General features: G+C 35.9%; 1 protein-coding gene across 2 annotated transcripts in view; it reads left to right on the top strand.

Annotated features, from left to right (window-relative positions):
* NCAM2 (neural cell adhesion molecule 2) overlaps positions 1–21,781 on the top strand; it is a 532,785-nt gene that overhangs the window by 304,016 nt on the left and 206,988 nt on the right. For both annotated transcript variants that reach the window (XM_047721657.1, XM_047721668.1), the window contains exon 5: positions 4,690–4,827. In XM_047721657.1, coding sequence (XP_047577613.1) covers positions 4,690–4,827 — 138 coding nt within the window. The remainder of the gene's footprint in view (positions 1–4,689; positions 4,828–21,781) is intronic.

The following is a 21,781-nucleotide window of genomic DNA, read 5'->3' as shown; positions in this document are numbered from 1 at the left end:
TGCTTGTTGAAAGAAATCCATCCGCTAAAGAGAATTCAAGCATTTAGGGAGTAAAGGTGGCATTTTGTTACAAAAGTTGAATATCCCAGTGGCGGGATATGCTATTCCAGATGCTCATTCGACCTCAGCCAATTTGAAAGTTGTCCCTAAAATATTCTAAATGCTTTGATCATTGACTAATGAGGTACCCTGTTTCCATCAAAAACTATGGGTAAAATAATATTGTTCAATATTCTTTTTATGTAACCTACTTCCAATATCAGAATTCATTCAATTTTGAACTACGTGTTGAAAACCTACTACGTGCCATCTAATGTGCTGGATGGTGGCTAGTCCTAGTTAACTAGATAAACAAGTTCACTGCCTTCAAAATACTAATGATCTAGTAGAAAAGATTAATAGAGAAATGAATGAAAACAAGGTATACTGAGGTCTATTAGAAGGAAAGTGCAATGATAGAGAATGATAAAGAAAGAACATCTCAACTTGGGGGTTTTTGTAATTTTATTTTATTTTTTTTTTCAGTGTTCCAAGATTCATTGTTTATGCACCACACACAGTGCTCCATGCAATACGTGCCCTCCTTAATACCCACCACCAGGCTCACCCAACTCCCCACTCCCCTCCCCTCCAAAACCCTCAGTTTGTTTCTCAGACTCCACAATCTCTTGTGATTCATCTCGCCCTCCGATTTCCCCCAACTGACTTCTCCTTTCCTTCTCCTAATGTCAACTCAACTTGTTAGGGCAAAAGAAGGTGTCCAAGATGCCTGCTGAAAGAGAGAAGTAACCCTTAATTTGAAAAAGAGATTAGCCAGGCAAAGGGTTGTAGGGACTTTTCAGGAAGGGGAAACACCATCTGCAGCAGCCCAGAGGTGAAAGACATCATGAATGGTGCTTTTCAGAAACTATAATCAGTTCATTATAATGAGAATTTATGAATAAGTGCAACTAGAATACTTATACTAATAGATAAATATAAACCAGGATTGATCATAAAGACTAATAAAAGAGGAAACTAGAAAGGAAGGTTGAGTCAAGTCATTATGGCCTTGGCATCTCTGTAAAGGAATCTGGCATTTATCCAAAGAGAACATCACTGAAGGATTTTTTTTTTTTTAAAGATTTTATTTATTTATTTGACAGAGAGAGATCACAAGCAGACGGAGAGGCAGGCAGAGAGAAAGAGAGGGAAGCAGGCTTCCTGCTGAGCAGAGAGCCCGATGTGGGACTCGATCCCAGGACCCTGAGATCATGACCTGAGCCGAAGGCAGCGGCTTAACCCACTGAGCCACCCAGGCACCCCCACTGAAGGATTTTAATCAAGGCAGTGACATGACCTGATACGAATTTGAAAAGACTGTTACTTCTTCATTGAGGAGAATGGATTGGATGGCAGTCAAGACAAAACTCCAGGCACTGATAACAGTTCAGACCCTAATGAAATAATTGCTGAAGGAGAAGGAGATTTAGACCAAGTAATGATAAAGGGGGAAGTGACAGGACATGGGATTTGATTGAATATGCAGATGGAGAGAGATGGAGAAATCAAGGATGGCTCAAGGAATTTGACTTGGGCAAATAGTTCAATATAAAGACGTGAAGACAGACCTGGAGAGACCATATGAGAAATTTCACGTGGAGATAGTAAACGAAACTTTAAATTTGCTGAAATTAAAATATTTACAGTCCTTCCCAGCAGCTATATCTGGTCTACCAGTAAGCACTTTTATAGTCATATAATGGTCTGATCTGAAGAAAAATTGTGTCTCAAAATATAGATGGTGATTGAAGCCATAAGAATAGATGAGACCAAACTTCAGTGGCTGGGGAATGAGAAGAGGGCTAGAAAAAAATCTGCTTGAAGGAGCATAAAGCAGATCGCTTGTTGAGTATTATGTTATTTCACTTATTTTTCTGACTGCAATAATGAAAATTTGGTTTTTAATAAAGTTCTGTATAATTGAGAAAAATGAATAATCTCTAATACTCAGATAGTTCTAATGTCCATTGTTATGTGTGGTTGAAGCAGTGCTCTCTTCAAATGTTTTCTGCCATTTGATAGCTTACTAACATCATTCCATGGACTTTACATACATACCTAGAATTTGACATGAGATTTTCATGTAGTTTTCCGTTTTGAAACATCGATATGTATTTCAATTTAGCAGGTAACTACTGTTTTCCTAATATTCTAATAGTTTTCTCTCAGCCAGTAGAAGTAATACATTAAAATGGCCATTTGAAACTAAAATTTTACCATTAGAAGAAACACTGATTTATTCCCATCAAATTATGTATTATATACATTCAAATGATTTTCCTTGTAATATCAAGTATTGCATTCCTGATTAAAATAATTCTTCCCCTTACAATTTTTTAACTAAATACACTATAACCATTAAAGAACATTAGAGTTAAATGATAATACATATTTTAGCAATTTAAAAATATAGTATTACAGTTATCAAGGTATGATTATATGCATCCCAATCTAAATTTGAACTTCTTAAGTTGATAATTGCTTCCCACCCTAATTTCCAGCCACATGCTTGAATAGATCTTTTCATTGACCTTGAAACATTCTAAATTTTTATGAGTTCTGAGTTACTCCAGGACTTCTTGTGAGTTTAAATTTAAAATTTCTTGCAGATTCTTTTTCTTCAAGCTTCCTTGGAGAAAAGGAAAATTTACCAGGGGAAAGCATCTGCATAAATATTTGTGTCTCTCTTCTTAGGGTCAACTTAAAGAAGAAATAAACATTATGGAAAAGTTTGTGGAGTAATCCCCCCTTGTCTACGTGGGATACATTTTAAGACCCCTAGTGGATACCTAAAACCAAAAATAGTTCCAAATCCTATACTGTTTTTTCATTAAAAAAAAAAAAACTATGATAAAGTTTAATTTATACCTTAGGCATTTAATTTATAAATTAAGAGATTAAGAGCAATTGCTAATAATGAAATAGAACAATTGTAACAATATGCTATACAAAAGTTGTGTGAATGTGACCACTGTCTCTCAAAATAGCTTATTGTACTGTACTCACCCTTTTTTCTTTTATGACATGATGATACAATGCCTATGCAATGAGATGCAAGAGGTGATGGAGGGTTAGGCCTATTTTAATCTCTGATAAAATGTCAGAAGGAGGATCATCTGCTTCCAGACCATGGCTGACTGCAGACAAATGAAACTGTAGAGGGCAAAACCATGGATGGGGGTTGGGGGAGTTTACTGTACTTCCTGAGCCGATAAAATCATGTCTGCAGCTTTATAATCAATATTTTCCATCTCTGGGATCCTCTGAGTCTACTTATTTCTACTCTTTGTTTATTTTCTCTCTTGCTTACCTGTAGGGAGCATAGTCCTTCCATAGTCTGATCACTTCCCTATTTGTATTTGTAGCCCAAAGTAGAATTGCTATTGCATTAAGGAATTGCATTAAGGAATCGCTATGACAGGTGAACCCCAAACCTGAATTTAACCCCAAATTGCCTGATATCAGCAGTTTATTTCTCAGTTATACAAAGTCCAGTTGACATAAAGGGTGGGGGTAAGAGTGTACCCCACACATCCATTCAGCGCTCCAGGCTGAGGGAGGCTCTAGCTTTTACTCATGTGGTTTCCATGTTTGCCCTAACACATTAAGCCAGCAGATAGGGAAAGAGCAGTAAACACTGGAATAGGTCCAAAAAGTAACATTTAATGGTATAACAGTAAATATCCCAGAGATAAGCACCTTAAACTAATGGGTCCAAGGGGTCAAGCATGTATCTCTTATTTACCAAAGTATCTCAAATACTGTAAATACCAACTAGATGATGTCCAATGATGTGTTAATTAATGAAATTGAAGATATTGCTTTTGCAACATGTTTTAAAATAAGACTAGACCTCAGACCATTCTTTACTAGACCAGAAGGGAAAAGGTCTTAACACTGCAACAAAATTGCGATGATTAAAAACTCGGACCAGACACTGTGGAAACACTGTCAGACTGAGATGCTGGCTAGGCTAGTCAGATCATCTGAAGCAATCAGCTAATGCATGCCCGCTAACAGCTTATTTTTAATGTATATTCATGTGCATAAGGTCACACCTAAAATGAAATCTGGAAATAAAATTAAGTCTAATCTGTTCATTCCTGAAGTGGATTATCTGCATTTAGAGAAAAAATTCAAATAAGTTAGAGATACGGCCACTTTATATGTCCTCTATGTGACTTGAATATTATCGTATCATTTAGCTGCCTCCTCGGGGTATGCAGAATTATTAGTTTAATTATTGTGTGAGGAAGGCTGTTCAATCAATTTTCTAACCCTCCCCCCCACCCCGTACTCAAGTTGCTACAAAATGTCTTCATGTCTGCAATATCTAATCTCTCAACATTGTTCTTTTGTGTATCATTTCTGCATTCAAAGTACCAAGGGGAAAATAATGGCCTGACCATTTTATGTGGAAATAAAGTCTCGAATGTGTTTTAGAAAAAAAAAGGTGTAACAAGGCAGTGTGGAGTGGAAAAATTGAAGCCATGAAATTACATTTTACTTTCAAATGCGAATTTGTTTGTTGATGAAAAGTTTGATAGTGTCAGACAAGTGCCATATTTTAACTCTGGGCAATTTAGAGCACACTGGACTCTGCTTTCAATTACTGGTATCATTTCCTCCCCTTTGCTTACTTTCCAGATCGCTTTGCTATGCTAGCCAACAATAATCTGCAGATTCTCAACATCAATAAAAGTGATGAAGGTATATACAGATGTGAAGGAAGAGTGGAGGCTAGGGGAGAAATTGACTTCCGTGATATCATCGTTATTGTTAATGGTAAGCAGCGAATAATTTGAACCTATTTTATTATGGCATGTTAGCAATATATTTATTGAAAGGGCAGCCAGTGAATACGACGCTCCTAGTATACCTCTTCTCTACCTGGAGGAAATCTCCTCACCTCAGTGATAGCATCTTTTACATTGTGTGTAACCTCAAGGGCAGGATCCGTGACTTATGCAACACCATCATCTTTTTTACGAAGAGTCTTGTAAGAGAATCATTGCCTTTTGCTGGCTTTGTAGTTGTTGAAAGAATGCCAAGTGAAACATAGTTAAGTATCATACTAGATTTTACTTTTAAATTGCATGACTCCCATGTTGCTTAAATGAATCTATTTAACAATTTTGTAGGTTTTCTTAAATTTAAAGTTAATAATTGTTTCCACAAGGAGATTAATAACTAAGTTTATGGCATCATGATGACATCTCTTCTTCCAAACTAGGCTTCTCCTGCTATATTTCCTGCCTGTGTTAACATGACATTCTGTGAGGCCAGAAGATATTTTAAGGTTATCCTAGTTGTCTCTATTTTGGTAATCTAATCTGTAAATGACATGTCACCTAATTTTTTTAACATCTCTTAAATATATTCTACCATGATGCCCTCCTTAAGAGTGAAGCCCTTTCATTAAAATAAATAAATAAATAAATAAAAATAAAAAAAATTTTTTTCCCCCTTGAATTGCTACAGATTGTCTCCTCTACTCTCAGGCTCATAATTTCTACTTTTATTTATTTATTTTTTAAAGATTTTATTTGTTCATTTGACAGAGAGATCACAAGTTCACAGAGAGGCAGGCAGAGAGAGAAGGGGAAGCAGGCTCCCTGCTGAGCAGAGAGCCTGATGCGGATTTCGATCCCAGGACCCTGAGATCATGACCTGAACCAAAGGCAGAGGCTTAAACCACTGAGCCACCCAGACGCCCCATAATTTTTACTTCTTCTCCATCCGACCTTTCAACACTTAAAATTGTCAGTGCTTCCCATTACCTTCAAGACAAAGTCAAAAATGCTTTTTTTGGCATAAGAAACCTTTTATGATCACCAGCCCCTCTTCCTTAACATTCAGCCATGAGCAGCCTATGTTTCAGACATATGGAAATACTGGTAGTGACACGACACAAATGTACTTTTAGTTTTTTCTTCTGCTTTAAAATAACAACTTAGGGGGCACGTGGGTGGCTCAGTGTGTTAAAGCCTCTGCTTTCAGCTCAGGTCATGATCCCAGGGTCCTGGGATCGAGCCCCACATTGGGTTCTCTGCTCAGTGGGGAGCCTGCTTCCTCCTCTCTCTCTCTCTGCCTGCCTCTCTGACTACTTATGATCTCTGTCTGTCAAATAAAAAAAAAAAATCTTAAAAAAATAAAATAAAATAACAAGTTAGGGGTGCCTATGTGGCTCAGTCGGTTAAGCATCCAACTTTTGATTTTAGCTTGGGTTATGATATCAGGGTTGTGAGATCGAGCTCTTATCAGGCTCCATGCTTAGTGTTGAACCTGCTTAAGATTCTCTCTGTCCCTCTCCCGCTGCCCCTACCCCTCTAAAAAATAAAGTAAAATAAAATAACAAATTATTGATAACTATAATGACAGGATTCTATAAGCAGAATGTCATTTGTTCTTTTTAGAATAGGCAAAATATAAAGCTGAGGAGTTAGCCACATGTTTCCTGTAAGTCGGGAAGGATGGAGAAATAAATATGTGTCTTCTTCTGATTCCTATCTTCATCCTGCCATGAGCTATTTCTCCAGTTTCTTGAAGACTGGAGAGCACTAGGAATCTCATATAGATCTGAAAGAGTTCTTTGGCTGAGTAATATTCCACTGTGTACATGTACCACATCTTCTTTATCCACTGATTTGTTGATGGACATCTGGGCTCTTTCCGTAGTTTGGCTATTGTGGACTGCTATAAACATTGGGGTGCAGGTGCCCCTTTGGATCACAATGTTTGTATCCTTTGGGTAAATACCTAGTAGTTCAGTCATTGGGCTATAGGGTAGCTTTATTTTTTAACTTTTTGAGGAACCTCCATACTGTTTTCCAGAGTGTCTGCACCAGCTTGCATTCCCACCAACAGTGTATGAGAGTTCCCCTTTCTCCACATCTTCGCCAACATTTGCTGTTTCCTGATTTGTTAACTTTAGCCAGAAATCTTATCATTTGCAACAACATGGATGGAACTGGAGGGTATTATGCTGAATGAAATAAGTAAATCAGAGAAAGACAATTACCCTATGGCTTCACTCATATGTGGGATTTAAGAAACAAAACAAAGGATCATAGGGGAAGAGAGAGAAAAGTAAAACAAGATGAAATTAGACAGGGAGACAAACCATAAGAGACTCTTAATCTTAGGAAACAAACTGAAGGTTGCTGAAGAGACTGGGTTGGGGGGGGTGAGGGGATGAGGTAACTGCATGATGGGCATTAAGGAGGGCATGTGATGTAATGTGCACTGGGTGTTATATGCAATTGATAACTAAATACTACATCTGAAATTAATGATTTACTCTATGGTAATTACTTGGATTTTTAAAAAATAGCAAAAAATAAGTAAAAACAAAAGTTCATCGGTCTTTCACTACCTACAGCAAAGGTAGTTTGACCACAAAGTTCATGCTGAAAGAGGAAAAGAATATGAAAACTCTGTTATCATTTTCTCTCCTTCTCAAAGTTTATAATTAATTGAGATTAGTGGATAATATAATGGAATAGACCAGATGGTATGACATAGAAATTAGGCAGTCTGGTAGAAATTACACATGCTAATGGAGGAGACCAAAGGGCCAAGGCTTCAGAGGAGAAGATTTCTTTTTTAGAAGTAAAGAGTCTGGTATTTATTATGAGTACTATAGTCCAGAGGGTTTGACCTTCAACACAGGGGGCAGATTTCAGTGATGAAGAATAGGTTTAAAATAGAGGTGTGTATCTATATGTATCTCCATGTATTTCTATTACCAATAAACATCTCTAAGCTATTTCTTTCTATTATATATAGTAAACAAAGATAACTTACGCTGTTGAGTTTAACTATTAACAACTCTTTACTGTGCCTTATTTCCAAAATAGTTTATGTTGGCATAAAAAGTGTATTTCGTCACAGACAAGTCATTGTCCTGAGTATTCTTTCATGAAAATGGGAATTATTAGTTCTTATATGTCGAGTTTTGGAGGCAATATACAAATTTTTACTGTTATATGTTTTATATATGAATATGTCAGTGTCAAATTATGCACATATTTTTACACTAAAACAGTAACTCAAGTATGATATTTAAAAGGAAGTATGGGGCACCCGTGTGGCTCCATTGGTTAAGCATCTGCCTTGGGCTCAGGTCATGATCCCAGGATCCTGAGAAAGAGCCCCACATCAGGCTCCTTGCTCCACGGGGAGCCTGCTTCTCACTCCACCTGCTGTTCCCCTGCTCAAGCTCTCTCTCTCTTTCTCTTTAAATAATTTTTTTTTTAAAGTAAGTGTTATTTAACAGACATAACATGTTCTCCCCTTATTAACCACTTTGTTATTGTAACTTCTACCTTCATATATTTAATACGTGTTCTAATCTGTTTCCATACTAGTTTATCAGTGAATGTTCATACATGATTATATGTGTTTTGAAGGAGGCTTTATTTGGGTATGAGCGTGTTCAGTTAACAAAGTTTGAATCTTCAAGTCCATCATGGTGTGCACTCAGACTGGGATATTCAGTTCTGCATGTCTGTTCCTATTATGTCAGAGTTCACAAGTAGATAACATGGGATTGTGTTCTTTTGTGCCACTCAGATCAATCACATAGGTGGTTTTCTGTTCTGTCTGCATCACACTGAGCCTCCCAAAGGCAAATCATTCTCCTTCCACATCCCAATTTCCTGTAACAGAATCAACTACAGATCCTAATCTGCCCTTTACCCGAACACTGCTTTATCTCCACTTCTTCTAATTAGTCACATTTTCCCTTTATGGTTACCAATTCTCAAACCTTAGAATTCCTGGCACCACTTTTCTTCAAAATAACAGTGTTCACAAAAATCAACCATTGATTTATTCCTCTTCAGGAAGATGCAGCTGGACCCTGTCAAGGGAATGCATTGACTGATGCCACCAGTTCGTCTGTGCTTTGCTCTCACATTCTGCTTTTACCTCAGCCAGAAAAAAATCATTCTCCTCCAGTCTTATTGACTCTTGTGCTGCTTACTGGTGACTGGCTCCTTTTAAATTTTGAACTCTCCTTAAAAGTATCCCTCTATTAGTTTTCTCCTGTAAAACCTCTTGAGGACATTGCGATGAAAAGTTGAAGGGTCCAAAAAATAATAATAAAATAAAAGCAGTAGCTTTATCCACGTTATCTTTTCTTTCTTCAGTTACAAATTTGACTTGTTCTATGACCTTTTCCTCAACTTATGTTGAAAACCCTCTCTCTTAACTGATACTGATTTTTACCCTAACTGATTTGGATTTTATCTTGGACCTTCTTTACTTGTCTCCTTCCTCCTCAAGTACACTGAAATCCTGAAAGAAGGCTCCAGGCAACTATTTATGGACATTTCATTTCTCCCTTATAAAATCTTGGGTCTGGAAGAAGCTCTGCTCTTTCTTTTATTTTTTGCTCTTTGAAAACTTCTCCCTCACATTTCCTTTCTTCCAGTTCATACACTTTTGTTTCAATAATTAGTTGAAAGATATTTTTGGTAGGTTCCTCTGTGGTACCAATAATCCTAAATATTAGGAATTTTTTTTCTTATCTCCCTCTATGACTTTCTTACTATATTTCTCAATGCTTGTGTATAGTTTTTCACAAATACCTATCTCTCCTCCCTTAAAGAGGTTATATGTTACTGCTCATTGACCTGTGGATTACGGTGCTTCCAGTGGAAGAGTTAGAAACCCACCCAATTGATGACATGACTTCTTTTGGCCAGTGGCTTATAAGCAAACACAGTAGACACTATGACTGAACTCAGGTTGCTAGAAGAATCATATGTTTCTTATTATGTTCTTTCCTTCTGACATAAAACTAACATGCCACAAGGAGAGAATTCTCTTTCACCTTGAACACCATGATGACGACAAGTGAAGCAGAGTCCCAGCTCATCTGCAGGTGCAGAAACATTACATAAATAAGAAATAAAGTACTTTTTTTTAAGCCTGAAATTTAAGGGTCATTTGCTATCACAGAAAAGCAGACAAATGCAATGTCAGTGGCTTTTTCCTATTTAAAATAAGCAAATTAAATACTGTCTGACCTAGGGGTACTTCTGAAATTACTTCCCTAATATGGCACAGACATCTTATAATCCTACTTTCCCCTGATAATGATCATTTCTTATGATTTTTCTATCACCTTATCTCAAAATATTAGAATTTCAACTTAAGACTTTTGACTGCAACTTCAAATATTAATAGCACAAAATAACATAAAATAATCAACTTTACTAAAATCTTTTATTGTTTATGGGGAAGCTGAATACAAAACATATACTAAAGGAAATTTTTATAGATATTAATGGACTATTTTATAATAAAAAGGGGTACCTATTGTAGCTGAAGGGGAGACTTGGTATTTGGGATAAATCTATTGATGAAAAGGTGTTACCTTGTAGAAGAGCAAATAAAGCAGCATCTGCAAATGCAAAAAGAGGTATGATGTGAAAAAACATCCAATAACTTAACTGTTAATGGAATGTGATATTTTGGGGATGGAGTAATGGTAAGGTTAGATAAAGCTGGAAAGTAGGTAGCCAGGTCATGGAGGACTATGGACTCTCTTCTATGAGGCTAAGATGAGCTGACATAGAAGAACAGGGAAACTAGAGAACAAGGAAGTCGACAGAAGGATGGAGGGAGGGAGAGCAAGTGAGTTAGTTCAAGTGAGAGATAATTAGGGCCTGTGCTAAAAGACAAAGAAATAAAGGAGAAGACAGATAATCGGGTGATATTTGAAGCAAATACACATGTGTCACAGAGGCTAGAGCAATCAAAGTTCATTTGAAGACTTTTACTGTAGGTTCTAGATTTCCAATACAATAAATGCAAACAAAAGTGACCAACAAAGTATGAACTGAAATATATCTGCTGAATTTGACTATTATGAGATTACAAGAGACGTTAGAGTCGATATCATTTGAGTAGTCTAGAAAAATTCATACTGCAATGTCTTGAAGAATGCACATTGTACATTGATTTGAAGAATGAAGGTAGCAAAGGCACAGCATTTGTTACCTCAGCTAATTGGAATCAGATGTTAAATGGGAAACATCACAAGGTTGAATTAGACTAGAGGAAGTGGTTGGGGTTCTAGGACACTTATAAGGAAGATATTCCTTGAACATAAAGAGAATATATTTTATGTTGAGCCTGGAGGAAGTGAGTCAAAAATGAGCTAGGATGTGGTTAAATTAATTCAAGGATAGGTCTGGTTGATAATTTGAGAGAAATCTTGCCACATGACTTCCATATTCTATTTTCAGTCATCTGGCTTCCTTCATCTGAAAAACATTGATGTGTTCTGGATAGTTCTCAAATATTTCTCCATAGTTTTATGTGTTTACGTCTTCTCTTTATTGGATTTTCAAGTAAGATTTGTAACATACCTTAATTTTTTTCACGAATCTTCCAGTGGCTGCTGTCCTTTTATTATACCTTATTATATTATTACATATTTGATAAATTGGCTGGCTATCTTCTCTATAAATTCCTGAACTCTTTTTACTAGATTATTATATTATGCACCCATCCACATGTACATATTATTGTATGATATCCAAAATCTTGGATACATTTCTTTAAAGGAGAATTAAAAATAATTTCTCTTTTTAACCCATGCTCATTCTCCATCAGGTTCCTCGCTCTTAGATAAGTAGAATGCTCTCTAAAACTACTCATAAAATGTCCATATAAATGACAGATCTGGAAATAACTTTTAAATTTAAAGTGTAGTCAATAGAGAGTTATTTTTATAAAATGCTCTTTTAAAGTATAATGATTCATTATTTTTCGAATCTTTTGTAAATTTGTGGAGAGCGATCCACTAATTGCCATTTCAAACTTGGGATAATGGAGGCAGGAACAATTGAGAATGGATGAAAAACACCTAATAGTATAATTTTAAAGCAATTGTGTCTTTAGTCTTCCTTTGAACATAAAAATCAACAGTAAATGACAATGGCCAGAGATATTTGTGCAAGTACATGTCAGAATAGAGAGTGTACTTTGTTAATGCAGTGGCCCTCAGGCAGTGATTTTTGTATTCCTACCCATTTTCTAGCCATTTTTTAAAATTAAGAAAATTGGAAAAAGTACTTTCCTGTTTTAAAAATGAAACGTCAGAATTTTCCTCTTTAAAGTTTATGCAATGTTATATAACATAAAGGATATATAGAAAAATAAAAGACTGTGAACTAGCCTCTTGTGTATCAATAATACGACTGAATTAACCATTCAGAGCAATAGTTTAAGTCTGTTTAATTACTGTAAATTATGATGGAATTTTTAATTTATAGCAATAATATATAATATATAAATCACCAAAGAGTCAGTAAATAAACACTTGTCAAAACCAGAATATTTTCTGATATTATTAAATATTTTTACCCCTAATGATCCCATTAGGTATCAAAGATTAGAAGTCTGAGACTATAAGGGAGAATTTATTTTCTTTTTATTCTTATCCAACGGTATTTTAGAAATTTCCATAATAAAGAAAATGTGATGGATTATGTTAGCAGAGAGTCCTGTTCCCCAGCCCCATTTCTTGAGTTGGGCCAAGAAAGAATGCAGAGCCAAACTCTTAAGCGAGCAAGCATCAAAGTGAAAGTACTCTTAAGGTTGGGGAGTGGGCAGTTGTCAAGGTTGTCTTTTCTTTTTATGTTTACAAAGTTCTGAGTCATTGCTAAGGTGGTCTCTGACTGAGGTTGCTTTCAATCATCTAACAAACTCCTCCTACCTGTCAGGAGCGGGAGTTTTTGGCTCCCTAGGGTCTTTGTCAGAGCTCTTATGCAGCCTTCCCCTGCAGGGAGGGGGATGAAAACCACAATGTAAATGTATTATTATGAAGTTATAGGTTACTATAGGACAGGAGTTATAGGGAAGAATGTATGCTAACCCACTGGGGTCTTTTCCTGCTGTTTGGAACTTGGTTCCTGTTGGGTCCATTGTCAAAAGAACGAGACTGATACAAAGCAAAGGTCAAGCAAAGCTTTATTTCGCCTAGCATCGAGAATCAAACTGACCGGCCAGGGCCTTCTCTTGCAAAGAGGCGACCTCTCTCTGCCTTACAGACTAGCTTTTAAGGGCAAAGGCCATGTGGTTGGGCCTGGCCATGCAAGGTGGCCAATGAAATTGTAACACACAGAGAAAGCTGCACAGTCCTGCTAGGTCTCACATAAGTGACCAATTGAATTATAATTTACCCTAGTAGATATTTGAACTAGCCTATCACCTTGGTCAGAATTGGCGCCCAAAAGGCGGGACCCACACTCCTTGGTAGCTAGGGAGACAGTATGCGTGCTCTACTGATTGGATACCTCCACCTGGCCTGACCCGCCCTTGTATTTGGGCTTTGTTACCTGGGACTGGTTTCCTGGGCTTGCTTTTAAGTAAGTCCCCTGGAGGGGGGGCGGGGTCAGTTTAAGTTTTACTGCATAAACAACAAAATGACTGTTTAATCCAAGATGGAATAGCTCTGGCTAAACAGGCCCTTACAGTTCCCACCCATTTTTATCATTTCCAAATCACCTATTCCCTGCTCATATCCAGCTAAAGTGCATACTCCATTAGATAGATAGATGATAGATGATAGATAGATAGATAGATAGATAGAAAGACAGATGGATCACCTACAAATATCTAAGGACATTTTTCTTTTTCCTCTCAAATAATTAGTGTGAATAGTTAATATAGTTTCTTCCTTTTATTCAATCTGTATTTTTTTTCCTCAGAATTTTCTAAGTACACTTAAAGGGCATAATATTGTATTTGCAAGGGTATAGAGAAGCATACATTTATTTTACAACCTATTCCTTTCCATTTTGTGATTATAAGAGAAGGCAGAATTATCCCACCGTGTGAATCAGATCCTGGCTCTGAACTCAACCATTCTCTGGATGGCAGTGTCCTGCATAGGTAGAGATTGGTCTTTGTAATTTTTCTCTAACACTTGGTTAATAAGTGCAGAAGTGAACACTACCATTTGTGAAAGCAAGAATGAAAATTTCAAGAAATCTATAGAGGACACAAGATACTGCAATGATGAAAATATTTTACATTTTATGGAATAAATCAGTAAAGTAAAAGACACCATCAACATACTATCTGGCGTTGTGCAGATGAATGACATTAAGGACAATTAGTGTCTAGATTTCATTCATGACATTCATGAGTTCTGTTCTTCAAACTGGGTTGCACCAAGAGATGACCGAGGAAGCAATGTCTCTATTTAATTCATATTGCAAGTTACTTATGACCAGTATCTCTTGCTTTCACATTTTTTTTTTTTTTTTTTTGCATCACGCCCAGTGGTTTTCAATAAAAGTGTAGGTGGCCAGAGCATGTGTCTTTTTAACAGTGGAAACAGTTAAGAAACAGAAAGAGTTCCATTTAAGTTAGATATGAATTAAGTAAACACCCAGTTACAAGTAAAACTAGTTCCCTGTACTGAACACATTTTGAAACACAGTATGGTCTGCCCCTTTATGAAGGTACACTTAGTTTTACTAGGATAAATGAGTGTGCAATCTCTGTGTCAAATAAGTCTTCTGTCACAACAACAACACACACACACACACACACACACACGCACACACACCTTAGCTTGATTTCTATTTCCCCTATAAGACTTAGTTCAAGTATCATTTCTAGAAAGCTTTCCCCAATTTTACCTGCCTTGTTATCTGACTTCTTCACCTTGAGATCTCATACCATTAGAAAATTTTATCTCTGTAAAATTTGAAAGGACTCACCAAATTCCATTCAGTATGCTCACATGAAGGTCTTATTTTAAAGGAAAGAGGAATGTGCAGCAAAAGGAAAAGAATGCAGGGAAACATCAAGGAGGCCTCCAGGACACAGTCCCCCTGCAGGAGTTCCTCCAGGGCCCTGTTTGCACACAAAGATGCTCTTTGCCTTGAACCACCACTATCTGAGTGAGGAATCTCTGAGAAGCTCTTAGCTCTCAGTGGGGGGTCCTTAAGTAATTAAAGCGGGTTTTACCAATTGGTTAGTCCAGGTACAAACTATTAGTGTAGAAATGTTTGGGGATTCCTAGGGGAGTTTCTGGTTCATCATAAATTCCAAAGCCTTTATCTTTGTCCAAAGTCAAATAACAGACATCCAAGCATCCCCAAAGGTATTTTTCGAACTTTTTCTGCAGAGCTATTAACCAACTCCATCACTACAACCTCTCCCTCAGTGTACGTTTCACACTGATTTGAAATTATCTATCTATGTGTGAAATTTTTTCAAACTAGACCATTAATGCTTCAAGAACAAAGGTAATATTTTATAGCATCAAGAAATACCTTAGAGTTTTGGATATAGAAAGCAGTTAACTTTTAGAATAATGTCTTCAGTTTTTAATTATTTTATACTAAAGTAACATTACCCCAATCACAGAAGATATTTTGATTCAATAATTATCATGGCTTACCTTTTTTTCTCTTTAAAGAATAATCCAAAATAATCCAAATTATTCTAGTATTACCTTGAGGACATTATACTACCCATTATACGACCAATCTACTAATCCAATTTCAGTAACCTTGCATGTATTTTAACAGTCTTATTGAGTTTATATATATATATGTATATATATATTTCTATATAATACATAAAATGTATTTAAAATGTCATATATATATATGAATGCCATGTATATAATATGAACCAATCACCATAATCAAGATAATAAATTTAAGTGAATAGACCTATTACCCACAAAAGTTCCAAGAATTTATGTAAAAGTAATCTTGCAGGGGCACTGAGTAGCTCAGTCTTAATTGAGAGGTCTTAATCAGGTCTTAATCAAGGTCTTAATCAAGACCTGATCAAGACCTGAGATCAAGCCCCTCACCAGACTCTCCGCTGGACATGGAGCCTGCTTAAGATTCTCTCTCCCTTACTCTCTACTCCCCTGCCCAGCTCCCCCTCTCTCTCTTTCTTTAAAAATAAAATAAAATAGGGGCGCCTGGGTGGCTCAGTGGGTTAAGCCGCTGCCTTCGGCTCAGGTCATGATCCCAGGTCCTGGGTTCGAGCCCCGCATCGGGCTTTCTGCTCAGCAGGGAGCCTGCTTCCTCCTCTCTCTCTGCCTGCTTCTCTGCCTACTTGTGATTTCTCTCTGTCAAATAAATAAATAAAATCTTAAAATAAAATAAAATAAAATAAAAGTAAAATAAAAATAAAAAATAAAAGTAGTCATCCAGTATATACTCTTCTAAGTGACTTTTTTCAATCAGCAAGATTATTTGGAGATTCACCCATGTTGTTTCTTGCAAAAAATACTTCATTTCTTTGTATTGCTTAGTAACATTCAATTTTAGGAATATTTCATGAATTGCTTATCTATCCACGCAAATGACTATTTGGGATCTTCCAAGTTTTTGGCTTACAAATAAAACTGCTATAAAACATTTGTATATATGAGACTTCACGTGGGTATATTCTTTTATTTCTCTTGGGCTAATACCTACAAGAAGTATGACTAGATCATGTGCTACGTATATGTTTAAACTTCTTTTAAAACATCCACCAAGTCATTTTCCAAAGTGGTTGGGCTATTTTATATCCCCCAAAGCAGTGTATTGGCCTTTCAGTTGCTCCACATTCTTAGCAAAATTTCCTATGGCCAGACCTTTTAGGATTAGACATTTATTAAGTGTTTAGTAGTTTCACATTTGAAGATTTAGTTTGCATTCCTCTAAGGACTAAGGAAAGTCAACCATCTTTTCATACGCTTGTTTACCTTGTATCAGTTTTCTTTTAAAAATCTTTAATCAGCTTGCTTTACTGGATTATTTTCTTCTAATGGAGATTTCAATTGCATTGACCCTAATCTTTCAGGGGAAATATTCACTCTTTCAGTGTCAAGTATATGGTTAGCTCTTGGCTTTTCAGAGATGCTCTTTATCAGGTTGAAAAGCGACCTTTTGCTAGATTGGTAAGAAATTTCATCAATAATGATTTCTGGTTTTTCCAAAGAGTTCTTTTCTGAATCCAAGATAATAACATAGTTTCCATTTTTTAAATTGATTAATTTGGTGAAATACATCTTTTGATTCTAGAATGTTAACTAACTTTCTATTTCCATGTGACCATAATGTGCTATTCTTTTATATAACATGGGATTTAATTTCCAAACCTTTGTTAAGAATTTTTGCATCTGTGTTCCTAGGAGATATTATTCTGCAGTTTTGTTCCTTTCCTTTCCTTTCCTTTCCTTTCCTTTCCTTTCCTTTCCTTTCCTTTCCTTTCCTTTCCTTTCCTTTCCTTTCCTTTCCTTTCCTTTTCTTCTTCTTTTTTATTTTCCCCCAGTTTTTTTCTCTTGTTAAGCCTTTCTCTGATTTTGGTACCAGAATATTATTGGCCTCATTGAATGAATTGGAAAGAACTTTCTTTACATTGTGAAAGTTTGTGCTAGGTTTAATTTTCTTTATTAAATATTTAATAAAATTCATCATTGAACCCATCTGGCTCTAGGGTTTACATAGCAGGAAGATTTTATACTGCTATTTCAGTCTTAATAGGTAAAGGTTATCCACTTCAAGTTATCTATTTTTTCTTAACTGAAATTTGGTGGTTTATACCTTTCAAAGAATTTGTCCATGTCATCTAAGTCGCTGAGTTTATTGGCATAAAACGATTCACAGTATCCTCTATTATCCTGCTAATATCTTTAGAGTCTGTAGCCATCTTGACTTTTCAGGTCCAGTATTGGCAACTTGTATTTGTTCTCTATCTTCTCCTCTTTATCTTTCTGTCTCTGTCTTTTGTTCTCTCACTTTTTTCCTTTGTCCCTCACTTCTTCTCTCTTCTGATCAGTGTGGCTAGTATTTTACTAATTCTATTGGTCTCTTAAACTGATTCAGGTTAGTTTTCCATTTGTTTTCCTTTTTTCTATTTTATTAATTTCCAATCTGATCTTTATTTCTTCTTGCTTATTTTGAGTTTAATTTTATCTTCTTCTCTATTTTCTTTAAGTAAAATCTGAAACTTGAAATCTGTCTTCTCTTCTAATGTGTATATTGAATGCTTGAAAATGCCCTATTTGTACTGTTTCAACTCTATTACACAACTTTTAGTATGTTTTTTATATTTGCCATTCAATTCAAAATGCTTTGCAATTTCCTTTCTGATTTCTTATTTGTCCTATGGGTTAATTTAGAATTGTGTTATTTTGTTATCAAATATATGGGGATTTTCCAAATATTGTTCCATCATAGTTTCTAGTTTGGTTCTAACGTAGTTAAAGAAACCACTTTCTATGATTTAGATCTTTTCAAATGTATTTCCTGTGCAGTAGAAAAGAATGTGTGATCTGCTGGTTTGATTAGAGTTTTAATAATAAGTAGCCAATGGGCGCCTGGGTGGCTCAGTGGGTTAAGCCGCTGCCTTCGGCTCAGGTCATGATCCCAGGTCCTGGGTTCGAGCCCCGCATCGGGCTTTCTGCTCAGCAGGGAGCCTGCTTCCTCCTCTCTCTCTGCCTGCTTCTCTGCCTACTTGTGATTTCTCTCTGTCAAATAAATAAATAAAATCTTTAAAAAAAATTATAAAAAAAAAATAATAAGTAGCCAAGTTAGGATCAATTGATAGTGTTGAACAAGTCTTCTTTATCCTTCTTAACTTCTTGTCTTCTTGCTCTATTAATTATTGGAAAGGGCTGTTTAATTGCTAATATAATTATAGATTTATCTATTTCTCCTTGCAGTTCTATTAGTTTCTGCTTCATGTGATTTGAATCTCTGTTATTATATGCATAAAAATTTAGAGTTATGTCCTCTTGATGAATTGACATCTTGATCATTAGGACATTAAGCAGTATATAGTCAGTTTAGTGTGTTTTGTTTTGTTTTTTTTAATTCTCAGTTCTGACAGTCCTTGGCTTTGTATCAGAGAGTTTGCATAATTTATATTAAAAGTCTTATTGATTTAGTTGCTATTTGCTTTCTATATATCTTATCTGTTCTTTGTTCATTTCTTCTATTTATGATTCCTTTAGATTTTTGGAGTATTTTGTATCAATCAGTTAGTTTTCTATCTTGGCTCCTTAACTATAAATCATTGCTATGTTATCTGAGTAGCTGATTTTCACAATCCTTCATCAAACAATGTTGTATTATTCACACATTGAATAACAGTATTCCCTTTCAGCTTTTGTGTAATTGTCATCATGTGTTTTACATCTATATAAATTATAAATCTTGTATTAGTTTTCCATCTGTGGTAACAAATTACCACAGTGCTTGAACAACACAGATTTATTACTTCATAGTTTCTGTAGATCAGAAATCCAAGCAGGCTCAGGGTATCACAGGTCCACAATCAAGGTGTTTGTGGGATTGTGCTCCTTGCTATCTATTCTGAAGAAGAATCTCTTCTAGTATTCAGTTTATTGAAAGAATTTGTCCTCTTTTTGTTGTAGAACTGAGGTTCTATCCTTGCTAGAGATCACCCAGAGGTGGCTGTCCTGGGCTTTGAGGGACATCTCTGGTCCTTAAATATGGCCTTCTTCCTGCAGTGCTGACAATGGTATAGTCAATCCTTCTCATACTTGGGGTATTCTGGCTTTCCCTTTTGCTGCATCTCCTTCTCTCTTCTGTTTTGTATTTAAACTAGAGAGAGTTCTCTGTTTTTAAGGGTCCATGCAGTTGGTCTCACCTGGATTATCTAGGATACATTAGGATACTTTTCTCATTTTAATGTTTATAATCTTAATTATTATCTGCAAATTTCCTTTGCAATTTAACATATTTATAAATGGCTGAGTTTATGGCATTGATGGAATTGATGGCATTGACATCTTTACAGAGGAGAGGGACATTATTCTCTATTATTCTCTACTGCCACTTTCTCTCTCTCTCTCTCTATCTGTATTTGTTTAAATTGTCAGTGAGCTTTTAAGGAGACTTTAATAAGGAAAGCAAATCTTTTATATGTGAACACATTGTTACCATTTCTAGATTTCTTCATTATTTTGTGTATATCCATATTTCCTCTGGTATCACTTCCCAAATGCCTGAATGACTTCCTTTAGCATTTCTCACAGGGCAGGTCTGCTAGCGATGATTCACTTCACCTGCTTTATACCTGAGAAAATTCTTCATTTTGCCTTCATATTTGAAATAAAATTGTTGAATACAGAATTCTAAATTGAAAGTTTTTTCGTGAGGGTTTTTTGTTTGTTTGTTTTTCCTTGTGGTACCTTAAAAATTCTCAGCCATTATCTTTGGCCAGAATTACTTCAAATGAAAAGTCTACTCTTATCTTTATTTTGTGCTACTGTACTTTAAGTGTCCCAGTTCTCCTAGATTCTTGAATATTTTTTCTCTTTTTCACTTGTTTTAGGCAGTTTGGATATGATATACCTTGGTGTGGTTTTCTTCATTATTCTTGTACTTAGATTTTTTTTTTTTTTGACACATTTGGATTATAATCCTTATCAAATTTGGAAATCTTTCAGCCAATAGGTCTTCACATACCACTTTCTGTCTCACACTCCTTTGGAACTCCAAGTTCACATAGACTAGGCCACTTGAACTTATCCCACATCTGTCAGATGTTCATTTCCTTTTAGTCTTTTTTTTTTTTTTCCCTCAATGTATTACTTTTGGGTAGTTTTTGTTACTTCTTTCAAGTTATCTTTTCTTCTGCAATGTTTAATCTACTACTAATCCAGTATTGTGTATTGTGCTTTTAGATACTGTAGTTTGAAGATGTATTAGATTTTTTACATATCTTCTATGTCTGTATCATGATCAGTCTTTGCTCTAGATTCTTGAACATATGGAATGCAGTTATAGTAACTGTAATATTCTTGTCTGCCAATTCTATCATCTGTGCCATTTCTGGGTCACTTATGGTTGAATGTATTTTTTTTTTTCCTCATCATGTCTCATATTTCCTGCTTCTTTTCATGGTGAATATTTTTAAATTAGATGCCAGAATTTGTGGATTTTACTCCTTTACTGTGCTGAATATTTTTTTGTGTGTGTGTGCTGAATATTTTTGTATTTATTTTAGGTCTTTTTCAGGAATCCAGATGAATTACTTGGATACAGTTTCATCCTTTCAGTTCACACTTTTAAGTTTCGTTAAAAGTGTGTGTGGGGGGGGGGGGGGCGGGCAAAATAGTCCAGAGCTAATGTTGCCTCACTCTTGAGGTAAAATGTTTCTAAATTTCTTATTTGACATATTTTACAAGGTGCTTTGTGGTTTTTTGTTTTGTTTTGTTTTTAGTTTTTTGTTAATTCTGGCTCATGGGAATAAAAACCATTTGTTTCTCTGTTTGAGCTTTGCAAATTGTTTCTCCTGAATCTTTTAGGAAGCTCTTTCCCTGGCCTCAGTTGTTCCCTTTCATGGGTGTACATGCAGCAGTACTCATCTGGAAGACCCCAGGGAAACTCACTGCAGATCTCAGAAGTCTTCACTGTGTACCTATCTCCTGTCTGGAACTCTGTTCTGTGTGCTTTGCTTCCCCTGACTGCCTTTCCTGCCTCAATTCAGGGAGACTTCTAGACTCCAGCTGGGCCCCTCCTCACTCCACTGCAGCCTAGAAACTCTCTCTAGACAATTGGCTGGGGTAGTAGTAGGACACACTCATTTCCTTTTATTTTTCAGAGATCGCTGTTGACTGCTTTTTTGACTGATTCAGAATGTCTTGAAAACTGTTGTTTTGTACAGTATGTTTGATTTCTTGGTTCTTTCTTTTACTCAGTAGGATAAATCGGGTGCCTCTTTCTAC

Source organism: Lutra lutra, chromosome 1 (assembly GCF_902655055.1).
Source record: "Lutra lutra chromosome 1, mLutLut1.2, whole genome shotgun sequence".
NCBI lineage: Eukaryota > Metazoa > Chordata > Mammalia > Carnivora > Mustelidae > Lutra > Lutra lutra.
Note: the sequence above shows the minus strand (reverse complement) of the source record. Positions and strands in the feature narration are given on the sequence as shown.